General features: G+C 39.5%; 3 protein-coding genes across 6 annotated transcripts in view; 1 reads left to right on the top strand and 2 right to left on the bottom strand.

Moving 5' to 3' along the window:
• Positions 1 to 60: 60 nt before the first annotated feature.
• On the top strand, positions 61 to 16,600 carry LOC108142651 (protein ECT2). Of its 3 annotated transcripts, XM_017266649.2 has the most exons (12): positions 61 to 551; positions 4,643 to 4,856; positions 10,096 to 10,231; positions 10,307 to 10,413; positions 10,637 to 10,886; positions 11,052 to 12,455; positions 13,758 to 13,889; positions 13,956 to 14,306; positions 14,380 to 15,321; positions 15,435 to 15,545; positions 15,612 to 15,761; positions 15,822 to 16,600. In XM_017266649.2, the coding sequence occupies exons 1-12, from the start codon at positions 521 to 523 to the stop codon at positions 15,948 to 15,950; spliced, it is 3,957 nt and encodes a 1,318-aa protein (XP_017122138.1). In that variant the 5' UTR covers positions 61 to 520; the 3' UTR covers positions 15,951 to 16,600. The 3 variants fall into 3 exon arrangements, with proteins under 3 accessions (XP_017122138.1, XP_017122140.1, XP_017122139.1); XM_017266651.2 differs by lacking the exon at positions 11,052 to 12,455 and having other exon boundaries at positions 67 to 551; XM_017266650.2 differs by lacking the exons at positions 61 to 551; positions 4,643 to 4,856 and adding an exon at positions 8,780 to 9,153.
• A 78-nt stretch (positions 16,601 to 16,678) lies between these two features.
• On the bottom strand, positions 16,679 to 17,820 carry LOC108142747 (eukaryotic translation initiation factor 4E1). The gene is made up of 3 exons (XM_017266774.2): positions 17,301 to 17,820; positions 17,056 to 17,243; positions 16,679 to 17,001 (listed from the first exon to the last, which is right to left on the bottom strand). The coding sequence occupies exons 1-3, from the start codon at positions 17,645 to 17,647 to the stop codon at positions 16,841 to 16,843; spliced, it is 696 nt and encodes a 231-aa protein (XP_017122263.1). The 5' UTR covers positions 17,648 to 17,820; the 3' UTR covers positions 16,679 to 16,840.
• A 45-nt stretch (positions 17,821 to 17,865) lies between these two features.
• LOC108142746 (transcription factor mef2A) overlaps positions 17,866 to 23,792 on the bottom strand; it is a 30,752-nt gene continuing 24,825 nt past the window's right edge. The window contains exons 3-5 of one of the 2 annotated variants that reach the window (XM_017266773.2): positions 23,460 to 23,663; positions 19,343 to 19,680; positions 17,866 to 19,068 (exon numbers count right to left, since the gene is read on the bottom strand). In XM_017266773.2, the coding sequence (XP_017122262.1) occupies positions 18,195 to 19,068; positions 19,343 to 19,680; positions 23,460 to 23,663 (1,416 nt within the window). In that variant the 3' untranslated portion in view covers positions 17,866 to 18,194. The remainder of the gene's footprint in view (positions 19,069 to 19,342; positions 19,681 to 23,459; positions 23,664 to 23,792) is intronic. The other variant, XM_017266772.2, reaches the window with a different exon arrangement.

Here is a 23,792-nt window from a genome sequence, read left to right as displayed (position 1 = left end):
CAACTGAAGTTGGTATTTGTATACCTCCTTTCGATGGTATTTTTTGGCGCCCCCACTATGGCCACACCGCGCGGCACAACAACGAAAATGAAAACCAACCGGACGTGCTTGGCCGTTGAGTTTTGATTTGTAATTCCGACGCGCAGCCGTTGACGCGTGCCCCTTCAATTGTTTATCATATTGTTAGTTAAAGTGCTTACATACATAGGTACGCGGAATAGTTAGAACAAATTAAAAAAAAAAAAAAAAAAACAAGGCGACGCTGCCTGCGCGTGTGTGTGTGCGTGACGAATTCAGTCTTTGCCCGCCGCTTTTTAATTGAGTTATTTGTAAAAAACAAAAAAGATGCTCGCTAAATGCATAAAAACAGCGCTGAGTTAATGAAAATAAATAAACGAATCGAGTACAAACGATTTAATTGTCTTCTTGTGCGTTTGTACTGCCATTGTGTGTCTGTGTTCGTGTGTTTTTGTGAATGTTCCCCGAATTATTGCCTTTAAAATAAAGAAGATCCATCGAAATGGAGACCATTGAAGAGCAATCCAAGGGCGGTGAGTACCGGAGGGGCGTGGCAGGTCCAAATACCCCGCAAATATTTCATTTTTCAATGTCGCCCAAAATTAAAGGGGGAGACGCAAAGGGGGCGGGATGAAAACCACAGTCGGGGCCAAAAGATCCTCATAAAAAATGTCGAAATACGACTATAAGTACACGTTTATATATGTATATATGTTTGTGACTAAAAAACCAAGGCATCGCGTCGACGATTTTTAATCTTTTTTTCTGTATATATTTCGGTGCAGAAAATATTTATCGCATAAAAAGAATTGTGTGTGCAAAATGCCTACTGGCTCTTTTCTCTTCCCGTCCCTCTCTTAACCGGCACTGTACCGACAAAACAACAACAACTGAGACGCCTAACTGTTGTGAGAGTAAAAATAAGGACTGGCGGCAACAACACAAGTGAGCAGTTCCTGTTATCAGTGATGCCATTAACGATTTTTTACTAGCCAGGGAATTTGGTAGCTAAATCATCTAGTTCTGTTTTTGTTATTTTTCTGCTTTTAAGTAATGTCAAACTAATTTATAAAGTTATTCGACTAAAGTGAGAAAGAAGTGCTTTAAACTGAAAACAAGTTATTGGAAGGGGTTTTATTATATTTCTTTATTTGTAAAATTTCAAAGCTAGATAGAAAGCTAAATAAAAACACAGTATGGCTAAAGATTTTATTAATCTTATAAAACCTGATTATATTCACCTACTCCCCAGCATCAGCATTAAAGAGGAAAACGGCTCCTTTGTTCTTATATAAAACAAAAGCAAATATTTTGTTGGAAACTTTTAGTTACCCGGTCGAAAACCAACAAGCAATAATAAATTCCGTACAGTGCCATATCAAACATAAAGGTTATTGCCTTAAAAAATACGTGTAAATATGTTGTCTGAAAAGAATTTTTCCAATGGCGGCATATACAAATAAAATTATCATTTAATGTATTTTGTGTCTATTTGAGGCACAAATAAGGCATATATCAATTAAAAGTTTATAATTTGGTTAGGTTTTTTATAATCAGCAAAACATCCCAATGAATAAATTCCCTTTGATGTTGTTTAGCTTGAAGATGTAGCCACTTTGGAAATATTTCCAGATGATAACTCTGTACATATATCTGCCAGTCCTTATACTCAACTCAGGTAGTAACATCCTATCCTTCTCTTTCCTTCGCCTTGCCCAGTGTTCTTGATCCTTGGTCTATGCTTTTACCGTTTCTGTTTTTACCGGGTGATTTACCTACCACCCCGCTGGTCAATTGCCTCGTGTTCCTTTTACACATGTTGACAGGCCGCACATGCCTAAAACTATGACTATATATTCTGTAGCCTGTTTTTCTGTCCCTCAATGCTAATAGCATTTTACATGCCTCGCAGACCTTCGGATCCGATCTTCTCCTACGTCAAGGCTTCCGCGGTATTCGTAATTTTATTACAAGAATTTTCTTTGATGAGTCTGTGCTGTTTGACAAAATCTGCTACACTGACAGAAATCAGTTCACTGCCATCTCTTAACATAATTTTTTGATAAGTATTAATTGTTTCAAATATGGTATTTAATATTGAAAGTATAAAATAATATGTTTTGTTGGTATTTAATTATTAGGACATACTACAAATATATAACATATAATTGTGTTATTTAATAGTTTATTTATTTGTTATTAAACTTCTAAATATATGAATACAAACTTCAGATTTATAGATTTTTAGTTGTTGGTTAATTATAATCACATTTAAATATATGTTAAAACATTATATATTCAAATGTAATTAAGCTCAAAATAAATACCATTTAAAAATGTAACTCGCTTGTGACATTTACCGATTAGTTTTGTAAGTGATTGAAAAGATATACATTTTTTCTGTGTAGAGAGGCTGACCGCCGAAAAAACCTAAGCAGCCCTCTTCTTCCGATGGCTTTCATTTCTCAGATGCCACTCAATTAGGTTTTCATCATGTTTCTGGCAGGCAGCCAGCGAGGAAAAGCAGAAAAGAAACAACAGCGGATTTTGCTCAGGCAGAAAGGAAATTCCCGAATGGCGCAAAATGGTGGCCGCCACCTGTGAGTCTCTGCAGTTTTCCCATATATCGGAAATTTTGCTAAACCTTACCTTCTTATCAACCTTTGTAACCACCTGTGGCTATGCAAAACGCGATTTCAGGGGTTCTCTGAGCCCGTCTTGCATTTAGTTATGTTTTAGAGCCCGATCCTTGAGGATCTTCGTGCAAAATGTTGCACTTACCGCTTGTTCAGTTCAACTATGGAAAGCACTTGGGCAAAAAGAGCAGCGAACTGGTCACGGTTCAGCGACAATCCGCCTCATATTTCACATATGCCACCGCCGAGGAAGTCAAGCAGGCGAAACTCCGACAGGCTGCCTTGTGTCAGGTGTACGAGGATTTTACAGGTATTTAGGGAGACCCAGATCAACCTCCAGGTACAAATTTCAAGGGTTGAATATTCGCAAAACGCAAAAAAATAAATATTATTTCTACGAGAGGGAAATTTAAGTAGGGTACAGGCTTTCGTGAATCATCCAGAAATCGAGAAACACTTGAAAAAGGTGCAGGAACAGGAAAATTAGCGAAAATTTCTTGAGCAACTGTAATACTTTCTAAGGAAAACATTAAATGTCGTTCGTGGAAAAGGTGTATTAAATCACTATCAAAACAATGCTTTGAAATAGATAACTATATTAGTATTAATTCAGCCATGTAGTTTTTTGTTGAAAACGAATAAATGATAATCTTATTACTTCGCAGAACTTAAAAAAACAAGCGTTGGTGTTTTTTATGGCAGAAAATGTTATTAAAACGGAGTTAATAAATCAAAAAAGAAGATCAAAGTATTAAAGGGTGTAAACATCTCATATTTAAGATGTTTTCATTTTAATTATCCATAAATTCTGCATTCCCAGGGTGCGAATTCCATATCAAAAGTTTTATTAGATTCCACATTTATTTGATTTTTTTGTCTAATAAACCTTTTGCTAGTTCATAAATCCCACCGATTTCCATTAGGTAAATTGCATTGTTTATCGCTTGTTTGGGGAATGCATATCTGGAATATCTATCTACAAATTCCGAACGTCAGAGAGAGTACGACACGAACTGCAGTTCTTCTTCTGCAGTTCCTGGACTTTGTTCAATTGCACAAGTGGCGAATGTCTCGCCAGATACAGATACGGATACAAGTGCTGGTGTACAGATATATAGATGCAATTGGCATCGGTTACAGCTGCACAATTCTGGATAAAATTAATGCAACAAAGCCGCCGTCTGTGGCCTTCTTCCATGTGTTGTGTCCATGTCGATTGGGGGTAAATGATTTGCACTTGAAAACATTTTCTAGCCCTAGTATTTTGCGTTGTTTTCATCTCGCACACACTACTTTCGTGGTGTGTCAAAAACTATGAAGGTCGCTTTTTTTTTTTGGCCACTAAGAAATCGGCACAATTAAAATTGATGTCAACAGCTCACAATTTGGCTGCTTAACGATCGACAGCACATTCCTGGGGATTCTGCTGACCAGGCCCCCATCCTACATCTCTACATCCTCAAGGGGTTCTATTTTGGTTAGTGGCTCTGCTCTGTTTCGTCCATTTTCTTTGTTTTATTTTGCACAATTTTCGCTCGATCTCATTCGCTGTCTCGCACACTCCGTTGCATAAACAAACAAATCCACAAAATAGTCATAAATCAAACCAAATCTTTTTTCCAGTCCCCTGTAAACAAAAACGAGTTGGAGGTGTACGGGTTGTTGAGTGGCGAATGTTACACATATCGGGAAATAATAGCGCATCCTGTGAATTTAATATTTATTTGTTTAGGAATTTGTAAGAATTAATTTTGCTGGGAAACGTTAATAAAAAGGATTTGGGCTGTAAAGTGCATTGATGGTTTACTTTACCAATGATCAATTTCAAAAATTAAGCAGGTACTTTTCTATTCGATATTCTGTATCGACCTGCATTTATTTGCTTTATTTATGTCTGACATGCACTTAACACCAAACTATTTTTTTTTTGAGTTAAAATGCTTGCTTTTGATTTTCTAATTTTTTCTTTCGTTTGTTTCGCCCACCAGAGATGTCCATTACAGCGCTGCCCACTCGAATCTGTCTGGTGGGAGGCGTTGGCCAGGATGCGGACACGCTGCGGGCAGCCGAATCCTTTGGCCTGCCCATCGTCACTTCGGACACGGGTCTCGATATCATCGGGGAGTCGGACTGGCGGACCTTCTACGTGCTCGACGACTTCGAGGGTGCCAGCTTTGAGGCGATACATAAGCAGAAGGAATGGTGAGTACTACTAGTCATTGGCACTAATAATAACTTGGCAAAAGCCGAAGCACAAGAAGGCTGCTTAATTTAGACAAAACGGGTGGGAACAAATCTGTCACATGTGGCTAGCTGTCCGCCCCCCCGTTTTTTTGTTTTTTTTTCCAACCCACTTTTTGGCTATGAGGAGCCCAGTCAAGAGCCATTATCATCGCCTCCATCATGCTGAGCCACAGCAAATTGAGTTTGAAATCGAGACACACGCACGGGGATACCGCCTCCTCTCCAATTTCCCCCTCTGGATCCATTCCGTTAGCCACCAATTCTAAGATTGACAGCGTCAGCCATGCGCCAGATATACCAGTCAGCCATTCTGCCTTCTTCTTTTTTGGTTTTAAATACCCTTTATTCAGGGCGCCAGCTATACTTTAATATCTAGAAATAAACAAACACGTTATAACTGCAGTGGTTTAGCCCTAAATTTGTCTGTAGTAACAAATGTCTGATTCGATTGCATTTCCAGGAAAATGTACATAAACTAATATAAATAACACCTGTATCGATTATGGCCATAGGCTTTACTGTTTGCAATAAGAAAAATTATTGTATGAACAATTTTGTTCTAGCATAAACAAAAAAAATTAATTAGAGTGTTGGCTTCGAATGCATTTTCAGGGAAGAACACGAAAATATTACACCTGCTTTCTTTTGTTTACATAAACAGTCTTTTATTGCTCAAACAACTTTTAAAATTAGCAAGAAAAATCATAAAAATTTGCCACTTAAGAGTTAAATAAGAATAAATTTTTAAAGGTCCTACATTTTTATTTATCTTAGTCAAAATATATTTTAGTCACTCTATGCAGATGTATGTATAGATATTCAATGAAATCAGTTAAAGAAAAGTGAGCAATAAAACATTAAGGGTACATCCAACTTCGGCATGACGAAATGGGCTTGCAATTTATTTTCACTTGCTACAAATTGTTGTCAAATTTGAAACTTGCGCAAATGTTTGCTCATCTGCTCTATATGTGTTCGGTCTGGTTCTGTTTGGTTCTGTTCTTGAAATTTTTGCACGCTTGATTAATTTGCCTGCTGCGTAGTAATAGCCTTAAATAACATGCACGCTTTGGATCCCACCCCCAAACTCTTCCCCCCTTTTTTCGACTTTTTTCGTGGGGATCAACCTCTGCCCTGTCTCATTAGTGATAAACCATAACTTTGCCATACTTTGGTTAGCATTTATTTACGAGCTTTTTTGGAGGTCACCAAATGCGTTTAAAAGTTGTTGTGACTTGAAGGGGTGGGCGTCGATTGGGCGTCTGTTTTCCGTTTCATGTTTTACCAACACGCTTTGCTTGTAAGGAAAAAGGCAACTGCGAAACGAAGAAAAATAGCCAAAAAGAAGCTTGTTCTCCCCCCATTAAGAATTATTATTTATTTCATAGATTTTCATTCATGTTTCAGTTCGTTTTGTTATTGCGATTTGTATTTGTTGTTCAACACTTTTTCTTTGCTCGCTAAATGAGCGGAAAATAAAACAATGCTGAGGTGGTGCTGAGGTTGTTTTTCCTCTGGGCTAATTATATTTCATGTTTCACATTTTTTATTTTAGTTTTCCATCTATAAATTTAATTGATTTCCGCTTATAGAAAAACATAAACTGGAATTAAGTTGGAATTTGTTTATCGCTTAGAAAAACTACGTAGAAAATTTATTTGCAACGTAAGTTGTTTATTTTTTAAATAAATATGCAGTTCCCGAGTTTGTTTTTGTCATCTGATGTGAATAAATCGTGACTGTTTTAGTACAGGTGTATTTAATTTGATCATTAAAATTTATATAACCTATGAAACGATTTTCTTTGTTTTGACAAAGTTTAAAATAAATAAATATGCAGACCATTTTTAATTTAATGGGATGGTAATAATGTCCTTTGATCATTGAAGATTAATTAACAATCTCAGGAATATAAACTTATTTTATACAAAAAACAATTGACAGAATTGTTTATCCAACTCATAAACGGTGTGAATTTTCCTACGATTACTTTGTTTACAAAAAAAAATGTTTAATTAGTTCAAGAAACACTACATTTGATTGCAAAAAAAGAAAAACAGTTCTGATTAAAAGTACACAAATCCCAATGGGAAACCGAAGAAATTTTAATGAGATATTCTCAGAAATCCCAGATAAGTGGAAAGAATGACCGGAGGCACTTTAACGGCCACTTAACCTCGCCCAAAATGATGCCACAAAGATCTTGTTAATCGTTGTTCCCAGCATGGATATATATTCTGATTCATAGAAATGATCCATTCGCATAATGGGGGAAGACTGAAAACATTTCATTGCCTATTTTGGGGACATGGCGAATTGACAATGAAAATCAACTTAAACATATAAACAAATAAACCGCTTGCGTGACAATTTCAAATAGTATTTCTTCTACAGAAACTGAAATGAATCGTTTTTGTTTGTATTTATTTCAAATATTATTATTTTTTGTGTGAATTTCTTGGGGACTTCTCTTGGGAAGCCGAAGTCTCTGTCGCCATTGGCCAAGTTTCCATTGAATCACATTGAGGAGGTGGCATTGCAACAATCTCTTGGCGCCAAGAATCTATTGGAATTCGTGTATATTCAGATCGAGCGTTGTCAAATAAAGTCGAAAGTGTTGAAAGCAACGTTTGTGAAAAAACGGAAATTCTTTGCCATAAAAATAAATACAACAAATCGCAAAACAAAAAAAAAAAAACAAAAAATCAGAATTTATGCGTTTTTATTGAGGCATTTATATGATGTGTGCTCTGCTTTGCTTACATATATTTAAATATTTATTGTATATCTGCGAGCGAGTATATAATTTATAAGTTTTTGATATGGCGAATTAATTGAGGCAGAACGAGAAAGAGTCCGCCAACGACATGTCATTGACTGTTCTATAGTTCTGACCCTCGCAAAGTTCGAGTGCCCCGTGTTCAGTCAAAGATCGGCGTACTTTACAAAAGAATCGCCCGTTTGTAAAGATGGCAGAGATCATCCATTGTCGAGGCCAAAACCCCCAGATCCCCCGATCTACTCCATTCCGATCATCTCATACATATATTGTTGTCGAGCACGCGCGGCGCATTTTTATGCATTGACTAAGCAGCACAATTTTCCTGGGTTTTCCTTGGATCTCGAAGAGAAATATTTAATTGTTCTGTGGAATTTCATTTCTTTTCCCGCTGCTGCTTAAATATTTGTTTGGCTCAACTCTCTTTGCATTTCACCTGTCTCCGTTTGATTGCTTACTTTACTGTCACCTCTCTCTCACAGTCGTTTCTATTCTACACAGAAAAAATAGTATTCTAAGGAATTGAAAAACAAAATGTCAAACTTAAGTTCAAATATTGTAATTTTTTTTCTGGTTTAAAAAACAGGAAGAATTTAATATGTATTTCTGTTATAGCTTGGTTTTATAAGAATAAGAAACAAATAAGTTTTAAATCTCATATATTATTTATCAAATCGGATATTTTAAGAACAATAAAAATTAATATTAAATATTATTTCCAACTGAACTTAAAATTGATCAAAATTTAAGTGAAAAGATTTTGTTTTATATTTGTCATATTTAGTTCCTGATATATTTTTTTTTGAAGTCATCCTAAAATCGATCATACAATTTTTCTCTGTAAATCTCACATTCTCCAACTGAGAGAGATGTTTGCACTTCTTATAGGAATATATCACGCCTGTATAGCATTTGCCACTTATGTGCCACATTAAGTGATGGGGAGAGAACGAGCTGAAAGTGGGGAAAATTGAGGAGCAGAAGATGAGGAGTCGAGAGGGTGGACCGCCTGGCATGTCAGGCATTTTCTATTTCCATTTTCCATTCGCTCGCTGCCGCCCCATCGTTTATTCAATAATTTTCCCAAGCAACGAGGCTGGCAGTTGTGTTTGTTTAGTTGCCCGGATAGAATCATAAACTCATGTCGCTCGGTCTCTTCGGCTATATGTCTTAACTTATTCATATTCTGGTACCCTGAATCAGGCAAAATCGTTTCGTTTGTTCGCGACAAATATTTGTGCATATGGAATTCTTCCTCTGTTGATAAGGTTAAGTCAACCTAACAGCCTGAAATGTGGGTGAAATGTGTAAATGCAAATGTAAAATGATATGATAGTAGACTCAATGAGACAGAAGAAGTGAAAGTGAAAGAAAAAAAAACAGGAAGTCAACCTGAGAAAAGACTTTGAAAGTGAAATATCAAGTGATAATGGAAATGGAGAGAGGGGAGAACACAACCAAAGAAAGTTGGAAATTGTGAGTTAGTGGTATTATAAGCATTTTAGAAAATCAAAGATAAATCGAAAACATCCGGTACAATATCAATATGTAGTGATTATCCTTATAAAGAAAAAAACACTCTACCTTCGATGATCCAAGATTTGGCCGGCAAGGTTTTCCTATTAATTTGCTTTAAGTTCTCATATAATTCCCTCTGGAATTTGCAAAGAATTACTAAATAAAACATATAAAACCAATTTATTGCTAATAATAGATTGCTTTACCCACAAGATTAAAATTCCTATTTAAAAATATAAATTTATGGCGCACAGTTGAGTTCTATCCATTCATTACGAAGAATCATTCATAAATTGTTACCAAAATTAAAAGCATTACTCAATGCATGCACCGCAAATTGTTTTCGACTCCCCTGGCCGTAATTATAATTGTGCCTTGATGAGCCGCACATAAATAATTGTACACATTTTAAGTATCATAAATACGTCCCCTACGCCCACAAAGTGCATTCAAAATGTGGCAAACAATGCTCGACATGTCAGGCTGCAGTCAGCTTCCGCTCGATTGATTTGTTTATAAAAACTTCCGGCTTTTGCCAGTTGGGATGCGGATGGGCTGCGAAGGCTTGAGGATGGGCTGCCCATCCAACGGCTGTCGATGTCCGGAATGATAAACAAAAGAGCCCTTAGTCAGATGGGTGGATGGTTCTTCAGTCAAAGTTCAATAAAGCGAAACGCGTCGAGCACTCGAAATCATTTGTGTCCGGAATGCTATCGGGCAAAGAAGATAGCGATGTTCAACCAATTCGAATTGAATTATGGCAACAGCAACAGCATCAGCAACAGCAATTGCAACTGCAACTGCCAAGGTCAATTGGGGCATAAAAGCCAGATTGCCTTGCATAACTCAAAAGTGTGCCACATAAATATTTAATTGTCTCTCCCTTTATATCACTTGCAGCATTCTGGGACCGCCGGCTTTGAAGTACGCGGCCGAGATGAAACAGACACTGGGCCAGAATTCGCGGCCCATTTACAACTACGCGATGCGCGGCGTGGTCACTTGCTTCACGGGCATACGCAAAAAGGATGAGCTGGTGAGTGGCTCGCTGGGGAGTCTCCTCTCCTGACCATTAAATTATTGCTCATTTTCCAAAATGTTTATTTCAAAGACCAAGCTGGTTAACCTTATTCACTCGATGGGCGGCTGCATCAAGAAGGACCTGAACACGAAGACCACGCATCTGATTTGCAATCACAGTGGCGGCGAAAAGTACCAGTGAGTTCTAAACTAAACTAAACTAAAACCATGCTCATAATGCTCATAATGCTCATAAAACTAAATTCCTTGACTTTCCATTTTGTATGAAAGGCTCAAGAATAAGGCAAATTTGTCCTAAAATTAGAAATAAATCCAGCGTAACCAATAAGTAGTTGGAATATAATTGATTTTTAAAATCTCATGTCGAACTCTTATTTAATTCTAACCGCTTTCCTTACAGGTACGCCAAAACTTTCCGTTTGACCGTGGTTCGTCCTGCTTGGGTGTTTGCCGCGTGGGCGGATCGCAATTCGCTGGAACTCGACGCCACGCAGGAGATTTTCACCAAGGCGCATCGCCTGAAGGCCTTCGAGGGTCAGAAGATCTGTTTCTTTGGATTCCCTGCGGAGGAGCATCAACACATGGTGGATGTACTTTTGGAGAATGGTGGCGTTTGCGCCGAACTCGACGATCCGGAGTGCTCGCATGTCGTGAGTCAGCCTTTACAATTACTAAATGCTAAAATGCAAGCTTTTTGGGTAGTTTGGATTTTGTAGTTTGCATGCCTCTTACCTTAATTTTTGTATATACATACTTTGCTGCATCAAGCAGTTGATTTTTTTTTATTCGCAAAACCTAATCCGTGTGTCTTCCAGGTGATGCCCAATACGGGCGCAGTATTTACAAGCACTAGCACTAGCACAGATACTAACCCAAGCACCCAAACTAACCCAACCGAATCCCAAATCCCAGGCAGCAGTGCGTCGCAGGCGGAGGGCGAAGAGGAGCAGCAGGCCAAGGATCTCGAGCAGGCTGAAATCAGAAGAGAGGAACAATCCCAAACAGAGGCGAGCAACGCAATGGCACTGGATGTTAATCCGGAGCAGGAACAAAAAGAGAATCAGGCCATTGAGGACGAAGATGACATACACTTTGACGAACGCCTCTTTGTGGAGGCAGCGGACATACGAAATCCAGGAGATGATCAGTTGCCTGAATCGGACGAAGAAGACTTGGTGGAGGAGCAGAAGCCCAAAGTGGAGGAGATGCTTCAAGAACAGGATGAGCAAGAGCAAGAGGATGTCCAGGCCAGCACGCCAAAGACCAGCAAAATAAGAACAAGCCTAAAAGCTGCCACGCCACTTAGTTCACCCGAAATGGATGGCAATCCTTTGGATTTCGAAAGCACCACTCAGAACATTTCCCCCATACTAAAAGCCATTGACGAGTGTGATCTGGAGACCGATGATCTGCCAGCTTCAGAGAATGATCTAAAACGCAAGAGGGATAGTTTTGACAATGTGTCCCTGATGTCGGTGGATTCTTTTGCCCTGCCAACGAGCACCAAGAAACCCAAACTCATACGCACGGGATCCATTTCGAGGACCCTTCGACGATCGGTGAGCTTTGTGGCCGAACCGCTTATGAAAACTTTAAGACCACGAAGAAGCTCTGTGGCAGATGCTTCAAGTTTCATCGGCAGCGAGGCAGCCGACAATTCCATTAGCTCACTAGCCTCCTCCATTAATTTGACGCTCAATGAGTCCATCAGGAAGCCAGTCAAAGAGAAGCTGCGCAGCTTTTGCGGCAGAATAACCAGAAGCAGCAGTCGTAGAACCGATAGAGGTGTGGATGGCACTCCGGAGTGTTCCACCATCCTGGACAGTGGTTTCAAGACCCCCAAGGCACCCAAGCTCCGATCCACGGCCACGCCCAAAACAGCCAAGCGACTCTTCGGCCCCGTCTCCGGCGTTGTTTCGTCTTTGACCCTTACCAACCCCTCCACACCCACGCCCACGCCCACACCCACCATGCACCCCATCCCCAATCCTAATCCCACTGTCAGTTTGGATGTCAACGATACCTCCACCCACACATTTGCTTTCTGTGCTGCTGCCGTCACGCCTGTCATGCCACCATCATCATCATCGGTATCGTCATCATCTCCCATATTATCGACTTCGATCGCTGTACATAGCTCGGTGCAAGTAATTAAGTCACCCGAAGAGTCGACAGCGAGGCATCAAAGCCCCGGCCCCATAGAAGAGCCCATGCCAATGGTACATTTGAAATTCACAAGTGTTTTCTCTTAAGGATCTTTTACTTGGCAGACATTGAAACGGCAAAAAAAATTTAAAATTTGGGCAGTTCGAATAATAATATTTCTTAGGCTGAGTGTTTCTAGAAAAGTTGTTTATTTTAGTATTCAGAAAATAAATGTGTTTCAACAGTTTTAACATTTCCTTGCGACAAAACAAATTTGCTTAAGCAAGTTTTTCGCAAGACTAATTATTCTATAATTCTAAAATTTTCGTTACCTAAGATTCAGTACTGCGATTTTTCTCTATGTTTCTTTTTCATTACTACATTTTTTTCAAGCATCTAATGGTTATGAAGAAAACCATAAGCCATTCAACTCACTTCCATGTTTCCATTGTGTTCATTAAACTATTTTCGAGCATTTTTAACATTATTTCAGTTGCTGTACGACGCGATTTTCCTCAATCCTCCCGCCATCCATCATCCAGCCTCCTTCCATCCCAAATGTTATGTTAATTGTTATTTAATGGTTATGCCGTAGCTTAAGTCACAACTCATAAAACATCTAATTTGGTGCGGTGTCTGGAATTTCTTCTGTAAATAACTTTGGTTTCCTATGGTCTACTCACTATTTTTTTTTCTGGCCGGCGCACAAAGTACAAAAAAAAGACAACCAAACAAAGCAGCACAATAAATATTGAAATAACATTTATTTGCAACACGCAACACACAAAACACACACACACACACACACTCCCCACACTTTGGTTATAGACTTTCGTTCAGCTTGAATAAATGTTAAAAATGCCACATGAAAACAACGTAGATAAATAAATTGAAACAATAAATGGAGAGAAGAATAGAATCGAGCAAACCTTAAGCCGTCTAGCACGAGCGATTCCTTCGCATTTGGGTGAATTTTTATTTTCTCAATGGACTAACAAATATTTACACAAATGTTACTCGTTCTCGGGGCAAAAAACAATTTGCATTCATGTTCCGTAGCTTTACTCTACACTCTTGCCTAAGATCTTTGCCGTTTCAAAGTGCTGCCAAAAATGTGCACTAAAAATGTTTTGTTTGGCCTTTTTGCATTTGATAAATGTGTTCGAAATTTATTGTGCTTGCTGCTGCTGTGCCGAGCTATATCTCTCTCTATATATACCATCTATATAGACGCTTGATTGACTACGTTTCGTATAATCTAAATTAGGCAGCAAACAAAACATTTTTTTGCGATCTAGCACATTCCGCCGCATCTCTTTTCAAATACTAAACGGTGGATCATTGGAATTAATCGTCTTGATTTATTTGCCGTTCAGGTGGTTGACGAGCACACGACTGTGTCGAAGCCGGAGCCGAAGAATAATCATACGCACATCCTGAAATCAGACTGGTTCTGGTATACCATACAGAATGGCTATGCCAATGAGATGGACTATCTGTTTGGCGACGTAAGTGCATCCCACTCAAAATGGTCATCTGCTGATATTAATTTAATTGCTCGTTATATATTGTAGTATTTGGACAGCATCACGAATACCCCCAATACGGATCGTCGGGACTCGTTACCCATTAGCTTTAACAAGCGGAAACGCAAGCGTTTCTCGCAACGCATACAGCTGGAGGGCACACCTCTGGGCTCTGGAAAGCGACGCTCCTCCGTCTCGGATGCCGGTCTACTGTCCGTATCGAATAGTTTCTTCGATTGCACCACCAGCCCGGATAAACTGGAGGCGGAAAAGCTTTTGCATGCCGAGCCGGAGGCGAGTGAAACCACGCCAGCCAAGAAATCGATGCGCTTTAACCATTTTATGGACTTCTTCACCACAGAGTCCAACTATGTGGGCATATTGGATACCATATTGAATGTAGGTTTCGGGATAAGATGAATAAATGTTTTACATTTTCATTCATATACTTTTTTATTTCCTATCCTTGCAGCTCTTTAAAAATAAATTGGAGGAGCTGGCCGAGACCAATGATCCACTGCTTAACAAGTCCGAGATCAAGACGATATTTGGCAACTTTCTGCCCATCCATGAGGTGCATCAGAGCATGCTGGAGCACCTGCGCAAGTTGCATGCTAACTGGCGAGAGGATTGTCTGATTGGCGACATTATTATCCAGCACCGCGATGAGCTGATCAAGGCCTATCCGCCGTACGTTAACTTCTTCGAGCAAATGAAGGAGCAACTGCAGTACTGCGATCGGGAGTATCCCCGCTTCCATGCCTTCCTCAAAATCAATCAGACGAAGCCGGAGTGTGGTCGTCAAGGCCTACAGGATCTCATGATCCGACCGGTGCAGCGATTGCCTAGCATTAGTCTCCTGTTGAACGATATCCTGAAGCACACAGGTAATAGCAATGCGGATCACAGCCGGTTGGAGGAGGCACTGAAGGCCATCAAACAGGTGACGCTGCACATCAACGAGGACAAAAGGCGCACCGAGTCGCGCATGGCCATCTTTGATATATTCAACGATATCGACGGTTGTCCAGCGCATCTAGTGAGTTCCAATCGCAGCTTTATCTTGAAATGCGAGGTGAACGAGCTCTCCGACTCGCTGAGCGGTCGTGGTGATAGCCTGGTCCTGTACCTTTTCTCCGATTCCATTGAGCTTTGCAAACGGCGTTCCAGAGGATTCAATACCGCCAAATCACCGAGCACGGCCAAGACGCATAAGCATCTCAAGCTGATATCGTTGAACACGATACGGCTAGTGATTGATATATCGGATAGTCCTCGGGCCTTTGGATTGCTCCTGCGGGGTGAAAAGGAAAAGCTATATACGTTTACGATCAGCGACGAGGAGACCGACAAGTCGGTGTATGTGAAGAAACTGTGCAACCAAATTGCTGCTCACACGTGCCGAACAGATGCTGTAAGTAGTAACTATTAAAAGAACACTTTATATTGCAAAACTCTTGTTTTGGGTCCCAACTCTATAACGTAGCTTTTGAGCCTTTAATTTATGTGCTTATTTTTATATTACAGGACAAACTTTTGATTTGTCGTACCTCCCAGGAACTGGAGGTGGACATTAGCGATGTGAATGTCAGCACGCTGAGCAAGGCCTTCAAACTGGCTGCCAAAACTCGATTAAAGGTTGTTCTTGAAATTGAATTGCAATTGTAAACATTTGTTATTTAAATATATATTTTTCTAACCTAGGTTGGTCGAGCCTTTTCCTTTAACAAGACGCCCAACAAGCTGAAACGAGCCGTGTCTACGATGATGACCTCGCCTTTTGGCAGCACCAACTCGCTGACGCCCGCTTCTCAATTGGCACAAATGCGTTTGGCCAGCTGCACGAATATAAATGTGAGTAAGAAAAAGGGAAACCAAGTTAGCAACTACTAATGCTCAATTATATTATTCTAGGAGGTTGACGATGAAGACTGTGCCAGCATGAGGAGTAGTTCGCCGTCAACGCAGTCCGAGATGCTGGTAGTGCCCCCACTTTCCGTGCAACCCACGCGGAAAAACAAGGCAGTTGTGGGTCGCATTTAGAGTTGTCGATGTCGATGATTCCGCAGTCAATTTGTGTATTCCATTTTTGAAGTCTCTTAGAAAGGGAGACGACTCGTCTGCAGTGCTATTTCCTTGGTCATGGGTGGCCCATGTCCGAGCGCTGATGCAACCTTCGAATTCGTAATCTCACAAAAAAAAAAAAAAAACAAAACCAGAAACCAGAAACAAATTATCACGCGTCCAATATTGTTTAGATTGTAAAATGTATTGTTAAGTTGCAACTGTCGATGTGGAGCTCGCGAATGTTGAAGCGTTTGCCCGAGCTATCGATTGACCATGATTGACTTGTAAATAGTTCTCCATATGTGTACGCCCGTGCCCGAATAATTGTGTCGCGTCGCTAAATGTAACCAACTCCAACTACTCATTGCAGTGACTAGAGATCGCATTCACGCACGCACCGAACGATCGGTTCGAATGGGTTTCGGTCGGATGATCGCCACACCGCAACAAGCTGTGAATGTTTACTGAGTAAATTTTTTAAAAACCTATCTTACTATATTGATTAAAACTCAACGATTTTGCTTGAGTAGGCACCTACGACCCTAAGTCGTAATGCATTCGAAGCATGATGATGTTTTTAAGTTAATATATGAACCAATCATTAAAGAAAATTATTTTAAAGTCAACGCCATTTTTTATTTCAAAAAGTTTTGAGCGTCAAAGTAGGCAACGAACTCAAAAGATATTCAATAAGAAAGGTGAAAAATATTTCAATTTTCTTTATTTAATTTAGTTCCTCAAACAATTTGGTTTACTCATTTCCAATTATTCTTTCATAAACACCAAGCCCATACCATCTTCCACACACACACACGAATCTGGTGAATATAAAAATATAATAACGTAGAGGACCTGATCACTATCTTTCACAGTGTGTAAATCGATTTGACACCCGAACTGATTTTGCACATTGCATCGGAATGAAGTTGATATTGCAAATTATGCGCCTGAAAATGTAAGAGCATCTTTAGCTTTTGGCCAATCTCTAAAATGGCCAGCTCGTTGTTGCCATTAGCAGTCCAAACGGCTGTAACAAAGAGTTATTAAATCTATTTGGTTGAAATAAACTTGGGAAACGCACAGATCTTGCTGCTCTTGGCCCTGATGTTGATCACAGCACCGCAGATTTCATCGGAGTAGTCGAAAGTTTGGCCCACCATCATCAGGAGAATATCTAGCCAAATGCGGTCCAAGTCCAGCTTGCCACTTTTGCCCACCGTGATTAGCCAGCGACCTCCTTTGATGTTGGCCTCATCCTCCCACATGGGTCTTGCAGAGAAAGGATTACTATAAGGTACAGAGAAGCAAACTATAATCTTGCCATACTTTATGCCCCGCTTAAACATGGAGTAGTCGCATCCAATCTTAAGCTGAGATGGCGTCTTAATTGTATAGTACAGACTCCAGAAGGTTTCCACACTGTCGATCTGAGTGACCTCGTTCAGCATGTCCTTCCAGTGCTTGGTGCGATCGTTCTCCAGATACCATAAAGTCCACACATGCTCCAAAGGATGCTTGTACTGAACTTCATACAAGTCTTCATCGATAAGTTCATGATTCTGGCCATCTTGAGGGGCATCTTCCTGCTGCTGATGGTTTTCCTGCCCTATTAAATCCTTTGAATGCCCCTCAAAGCCAGCACTTTCTAAGCTCTGCACTTGTGCACTGGCCATTATTATAAATAGAGTAGCTTAATTTATATGTAGACCTCAAGGGCTGCGGTCTCAACGAATTTAGTCACGATTCGAGTGGAAATTGAAAACGGGTAACCAAAAGTACTTTAGCACATTTTTCTTAGTCCTAAACGAAACGTATCGAAATGAAGGTTTTTAAACAATGACTTTCAGGCCATTTGACGTTGAACAACAAGTTAACTGTGCTGGTTTATAATATAAATTACTTTTATTTATTTATAAATACTGCAAAACTTAGGATAAATGAAATTTACATGTTGTTAACATAGAAATGCGCGCTTGGTCCTTAAAAAAATAAAATGATAACATATAGATTAAACATTATATACTCTTTTAAAAGTGATCAACTTAAAACTGAGCGGAGGCACTAGAGAAAAACAAAACTGAGAAACTACGGGGGTATACAAAATTAAATAAAGGCTTCGACCTCTTTTCAAATCCATTTTCGAGGGGCTTCTTTAAGAGTCTAGCAGCAGATTAATAATATCTTTTCAGTGTGGCTTTGAACCTTAAGATATCCACGTGTCTAGACCCACAAAACAGCAGCTGCATCTTCGTTTGATAGAGTGGAGAAGCGCTGATAGCGATTCGCATTACGAAATGTTTTCGATGGCGATTGACTGGTGGAAATCTGAGCTTGAACCTGGACTTGAACTTGAGTCTGGGTTTGCATTGGCAATCCCACCATATTCAAGCCCGATTTCAGTGTGGAGTTTCTGCTGTCCGAGGACATGGAAGGGCGTCTCTGGTTGCCATTCATCAGGGTGGAGCTCAATGGCAAGCCCACGTCGTGAAAGGAGCTAATCGAACTGAAGCCACTCTCATCTTCGGTGCTGGAACCGCTCTGCTTGTTGCTGCTGGTGGGTTTTATATTACTATTGCTGATGGCTGCATTGCTGGCGGTGGTTGTCGTATTGTTGTGGTTATTGTTGCTCTGGCTCTCCTCATCCGTTTCCACTTTCGAGGAAGAGGAGGCCGTCGAGGAGATGGTGGAATGCACGGAACTGTCGGTGGAGCTGCGCAGCGAGAGCCTCGAGTCCCTCATGTTGTTGGCCCGCAGAAAGATCAGTTCCGCATTGGATTTGGCAGCCGGCGATGGTGCCGCCAGTGTGGCATCCATGATGCTGGTGGAATTGTGCAATGGCGGCGTCAGCAGCGTCATCACCGAACTGGTTTTTCCCTTGCACAAACGATGATTTCCCGAAGGCAGCGATGAAATGGAGGCCAGCGAGTGACGCGGCTGCGTGAGATCCGGTTGTTGTTCCGAGGTGTGCAGCAAATTTCTGATGGTCCTGGCCAAACGGAAAGCCTCTTGGTTGAGTTTCTCTTCGGAAGCCTCCGCTGAAGATAAACGCGCCTTGCAGCCTCCACCGCCTCCGGATTTCTTTGGTGAGCGGCGCCTATTTTGGGGGAAAAATAGGTTAATAAGATATCATGGAACTCGTAAATTACCAAAAGCCTAAGTGTATTCAAACTATATAATAATTATTTAATAATAATTATTTTTAAATGGTTTTATGCATTAACAAAATTATAACTTTATAACTTTGTTTATTATAGTTTTAAATTCATATTATAAATAAATTGGAAAAACACATTATTTTAGCTTTAGGTGTTTATTTGAATCATTAAATAAAAAAAAGTCTTTTTGTAAATAATTTATATTATTATTACCATGTAAAATCCTTAAAGGCATTATAGCTTCCAGCTGGTGCAATCGTCTCGTAATTATGCTCCTCATTCATGGCATGCATTGACTTATTCAATATCAAATTGGTACTGCTCCGGGCGCGCAGATATGAAGCGGATCCGGCACTCGAGTCGTCATCATCCCGGGAGTCACTCTGCAACGAAGTGTTACCCACTCCGTGGACATGATGCAAGCTTTTGGAGCGGGCGATCTGCTCCCCATTGCGATGGGTTTGCTGCAGTTGTTGCTGAAGCTGGTAGCGCTCAAAGAAGCGGGCCACTTCCTCCATCACCGCTCGGTACATCTCGCAATTAGTTTCGGTCTAGAATTCAGTATTAAAAAATTAATTTAAATTAAATTAACCGTGTGAAACTTAACAGTATAAAACTTGGATAACAAAAATCATTTTTCACTATATATAATATATCATTGAAAAACAAATACACATTATTGAATGTAGAACGAATTTTCAGCGTTTTTTAACTCGTATTTTAAAAGACTAGCTTGTTTGGTCAAGTGAAAGAGGCAATAATGTCGGACAATATAAGCAAGCAAATTATGGATAATTCTAATTTTCTTCTTGTACCTTTGAACAAATATATGAAATAATTAAATACTATTTTAACAACAAGCATTGACAGTAAGAATTAAATTTGTTTTCATACACAGTTAGTCTAGAAGTGTTTCTCATGAGAGTGATTTTTCTTTACGATTAAGACTTTAACTTAATAACGATTGACAGAGTTTAGGTATAAAAGGGCTGGCACTAACTAAGCACAACATTCACTTTCTCAGTTCGCTTTCACTGGATTAAATCATAAATCAACAAAAACTAAAAAAACATGACACTTTAAAGCATAAATAAATCCGTGACAAAGCTAGAATCAGTTTTGTCTCCCGAGAAACCATTTAAAAAAATCGAATTATTTTATTTAATATGCAACTTCAAAGAGATTTTTATTTGTTGTGCTATATTATATTTTCGTCTATTAATTTACTTATTCTCCTTTCTTTGTTTAAAACCTGTTTATCTCTCTTCACTATTTTTCATTTTTCACAAGAACACTGCTCTCTCTATGGTGATTAAACAAACGAGTTATAACCATATCGTGCACGCCTAAAATGTTTTTAACTTTAGCTTTATTGAAAACCAATAAAAAATTGTATAGATGAACCAACAGACATTCAATCGATATGCAACTGGCCAACTCATCTCGCCTTTCGCCATAAACTCTTATATGTTTGCCCCAATGTGCCAGGTCATTGCTTTGACACTTTGATAATGCATTTGAACCGATGACTTTAATTTATTATTTATGTTAATTGTAAATGATTTTGCTTGGCAGCAAACATTTGTGGAGCAGCGCCATCAGCATCATCATCAGCCTATAAAAACTTTCACTTGATTTATTATCTCGCCTCTTACTCTGCGCATTTCTCTAGCTCTTTTGTGCTGTGGGTCTGTGGGCCATTCCAGCATCATTGGCCAAGTGGCAAAGTGGGGAATGTCGCCTTTCGGTTAACTTCTATGAGCCAAATTGTCTAATTATCAAATGCCATTCGAGTTGGAGGCGCTTGCCAAATTGGCAGAGACCTCAAAAAGGCGTTAAGATTGCCGATTGCCGATTGCCTATTGCCATCACCTGGCACACGCCCACCTCCCCGGCCATTTGAAAATTGGCCAAAACGGGTGGGTTTATATATCTGCTGGATTTCGTGGGGGGCTTCACACGATGCCAAAATAGTTGGTGTCTGGCTAATTATGTAAGTGGCCGCTGCAGTTTGTTGCTTTTGCTATTGCTGTTGCTATTGCAACGCTTGGAAATTGTTGCTAATTTTTCTTTGGACGTTTTTCCGTTTTTGGAGTTTTCCTACTGCGTGCTAGCAAGAGGTTTTCATTCGAATTACGAATTGTTTTCGTGTGTCTGAGATTTATTTGAAAATTATGTGGAAATTGTTTGGCCGCTGCCGCTGCCCCGGCTGCTTCTGTATTTGATTTCGATTTTGTTATGGTTTGTTTAATTTCATTAATGCCCAAAGTGTTTCAGCCATCGAGCAATTGGAGCTGTGAGGATTCAGATTCGCTTGGCCTGGTAACAGCTTCCCATTCGATGCGTTTCCTGGCTGCACCGGTTTACTCAGTTGGGGATCGCACGGGTGCATAAATTAAATGCAGTCGCCTCCCATCGACTTGCATCGGCTCAATCAATCAATCTATCAATCAATCTCTCTCGCTAGGGTTCCACCCACGCCCGGTAAGTTTTTCTTTTCAATTATAATGGCAAAAAGTTTTTCCACGCGGTTTTTTTTTCCTGCCTTCTAACCCAGTTTGCCGTTCGCCAAACAAGAAACGCATCAAACTGTAGAAAATATGTATTTTTCTTTATTATTTTTCTGGTTGCTTTGTTTTCTTTTGCAATTTTCCAAGGCGGAGACCGTCGGCTTTCCAAGTCAACTTCATTGGGGCTCATTTAAAGCGGATTAAATCGAAATGAAAGCGTAAATATTTTCGCTCTTTCAGCGGCATCCGTTGGGTGATTATGCGTTCGTTGCATAGAATCGAATCGCCTCGAATTGAAAGTGTTCATGGGGAGAAACTGACCATGGGTGAAGCGTGAACGCTGAAGGTCATCTTCATGGTTTTGAGTTCAAAGTTCGATTCGGTCAATTGGGAGCAGGCTCGGCTTAGTGAACTGGTCTAATTTTTATCGGAAAAATCACACAAATCTTGGGAAAACTAATCTTGAAGTGATAGAAAAATAATCTTGATTGAAGAAAAATCTAAAGCTTTTCGTGTTTAAAACTGATTTATAAGGTATTTAATAGATTTTGTTATGTATAAACTGCCCAAAAAGAAGTTTAAGGAATTTCTTTAGCTCGAAATGTAGGAATCTATTATTCAGTATATATATTTTTTCTCATAACTTCTTGTAATTTTTTTTACTTCATATTCCTCAACACAAACAGCATAGCTATAATTTGTAAATTCTTCGCAGCTCCTTTAATCAATTCAATCTATGTGAGTACCTCCAGAAATTCCTGTTCAAGAATTTTTCTCATAGCCCAAGACATTTCATTGATGGCCAACTTATTATTACACACCAATAAAGATACCAATTATAATTGTTGTTGATTCAATCTAGCGCTTCTCACTTTTACGGTGATGTTTCAGAAGGCAGAAACCCGTCAGCTCCATTAGATACCTTTTGTGAGGAAGTATAAAATTAATGCAGCTGTTGTCTAAAGGAAATGGTCAAAAGACAATGAAAGACACGATGGCCAAAGACCAGAACAAAGCAAAGTATATAGAAGAGCCCGGCCGACCACACTGCGAGTCTATAATTAAGCGTCAGAGAAGAATTCTGCCGCCTAATTGCGATGGGGCAAGACATTTGCCCCTAACTGAGGAGGATTTATAGAGAAAGGAAATGCCTTTATTGATGCACAAATAAAAGTAATAGGGAATAATAAAAAAATCAGCGGTATTTTGTAAATTGTATTGTGCCTATCTTTGGTTTGAAACTAATTATAGTACTGACCTAAGCCGAATTATGTTGTTCTAAAAATCTGATGACTCAAAAGAAATGTGAAATATACATAATGTACTTATTATTAGAATTTGTGAATCCAAGAGATTATTATTTTAATTTATTTTTTTTTTATATTAAATTAAACGGAAATCGTTTAAACTTAATGTAATAAGTTTAATAGGTATAAGTTTCGAAGTTCGAATAAAATCAACTTTAACTTTCAGTGTAAAAGAACTTAGCTTAACAAGCGACCCCTTCTGGTTACGGAATCGTACCTCACATCGCTTACATTTCCATTTCCATTCCGATTCGAGTAAATTAAGCGTGAGAACTATTTAAATAAAAAATGCTAGAGACAGGAAAACAGGTTGATCCAAGGAGGGCAACAGAAGTCGGTAGTCAAAGCAGATCTTGATTGAGATGGGGTTTCGGTGTGGGGATGTCGGGTTGACTTGGCACTTAACATAGTTTCCTCCAGCCAAGAACACAATGCACAAGTCACGTTTGTGTCTTGAGTCTTTTGTTTGGTTACGGATTTCTTAGCATGCCTTTCGCCGGCTCATTTACTCACCTGTTTCAATTGCCAATGCAATGTATCCACCTGATTCTGCAATATGACAGCCTCGACATTTAGTTGATGTTGTTGCTGGTGGTGCTGGTGGTGCTGATGTTGCTGTTGTTGCTGCTGGTGGTGCTGATGTGGCTGCAATTGCTGTGGCAAGTCATCGATGTGGCTCTGGATGTGGTGGCTGGGTGCGGCCAAGATGTTGGCATCCTGCAAATGTTGTCACAAATAAATACACATATGGATAACTTAAAAGAAAAAAAAAATGCCTGAAAAATGCGCGTTAAATTAGCTGAGCAAAAATGAAAATTGCAATTTGAAAAATGTTGTCAAAGTGTT

The sequence above is a fragment of the Drosophila elegans genome, unplaced genomic scaffold (assembly GCF_018152505.1).
Source record: "Drosophila elegans isolate 14027-0461.03 unplaced genomic scaffold, ASM1815250v1 contig_208, whole genome shotgun sequence".
NCBI classification, from domain to species: Eukaryota; Metazoa; Arthropoda; class Insecta; order Diptera; family Drosophilidae; genus Drosophila; species Drosophila elegans.
This window is presented reverse-complemented; position numbering and strand designations above follow the sequence as displayed.

Bases quoted from the DNA above. Each gene is read 5' to 3' on its own strand.
- LOC108142651 (XM_017266649.2), top strand. From the start codon at position 521: ATGGAGACCATTGAAGAGCAATCCAAGGGCG. The intron at 552-4,642 runs GTGAGTACCGGA...TTCGCCCACCAG, and splicing joins TGAAGAGCAATCCAAGGGCG to AGATGTCCATTACAGCGCTG. The intron at 14,307-14,379 runs GTAGGTTTCGGG...CTATCCTTGCAG, and splicing joins TATTGGATACCATATTGAAT to CTCTTTAAAAATAAATTGGA.
- LOC108142747 (XM_017266774.2), bottom strand. From the start codon at position 17,647: ATGGCCAGTGCACAAGTGCAGAGCTTAGAAAGTGCTGGCTTTGAGGGG. The intron at 17,244-17,300 runs GTATGGCAAGAT...TTTCTCTGCAAG, and splicing joins ATGTTTAAGCGGGGCATAAA to ACCCATGTGGGAGGATGAGG. The intron at 17,002-17,055 runs GTGCGTTTCCCA...TCTTTGTTACAG, and splicing joins GGCCAAGAGCAGCAAGATCT to CCGTTTGGACTGCTAATGGC.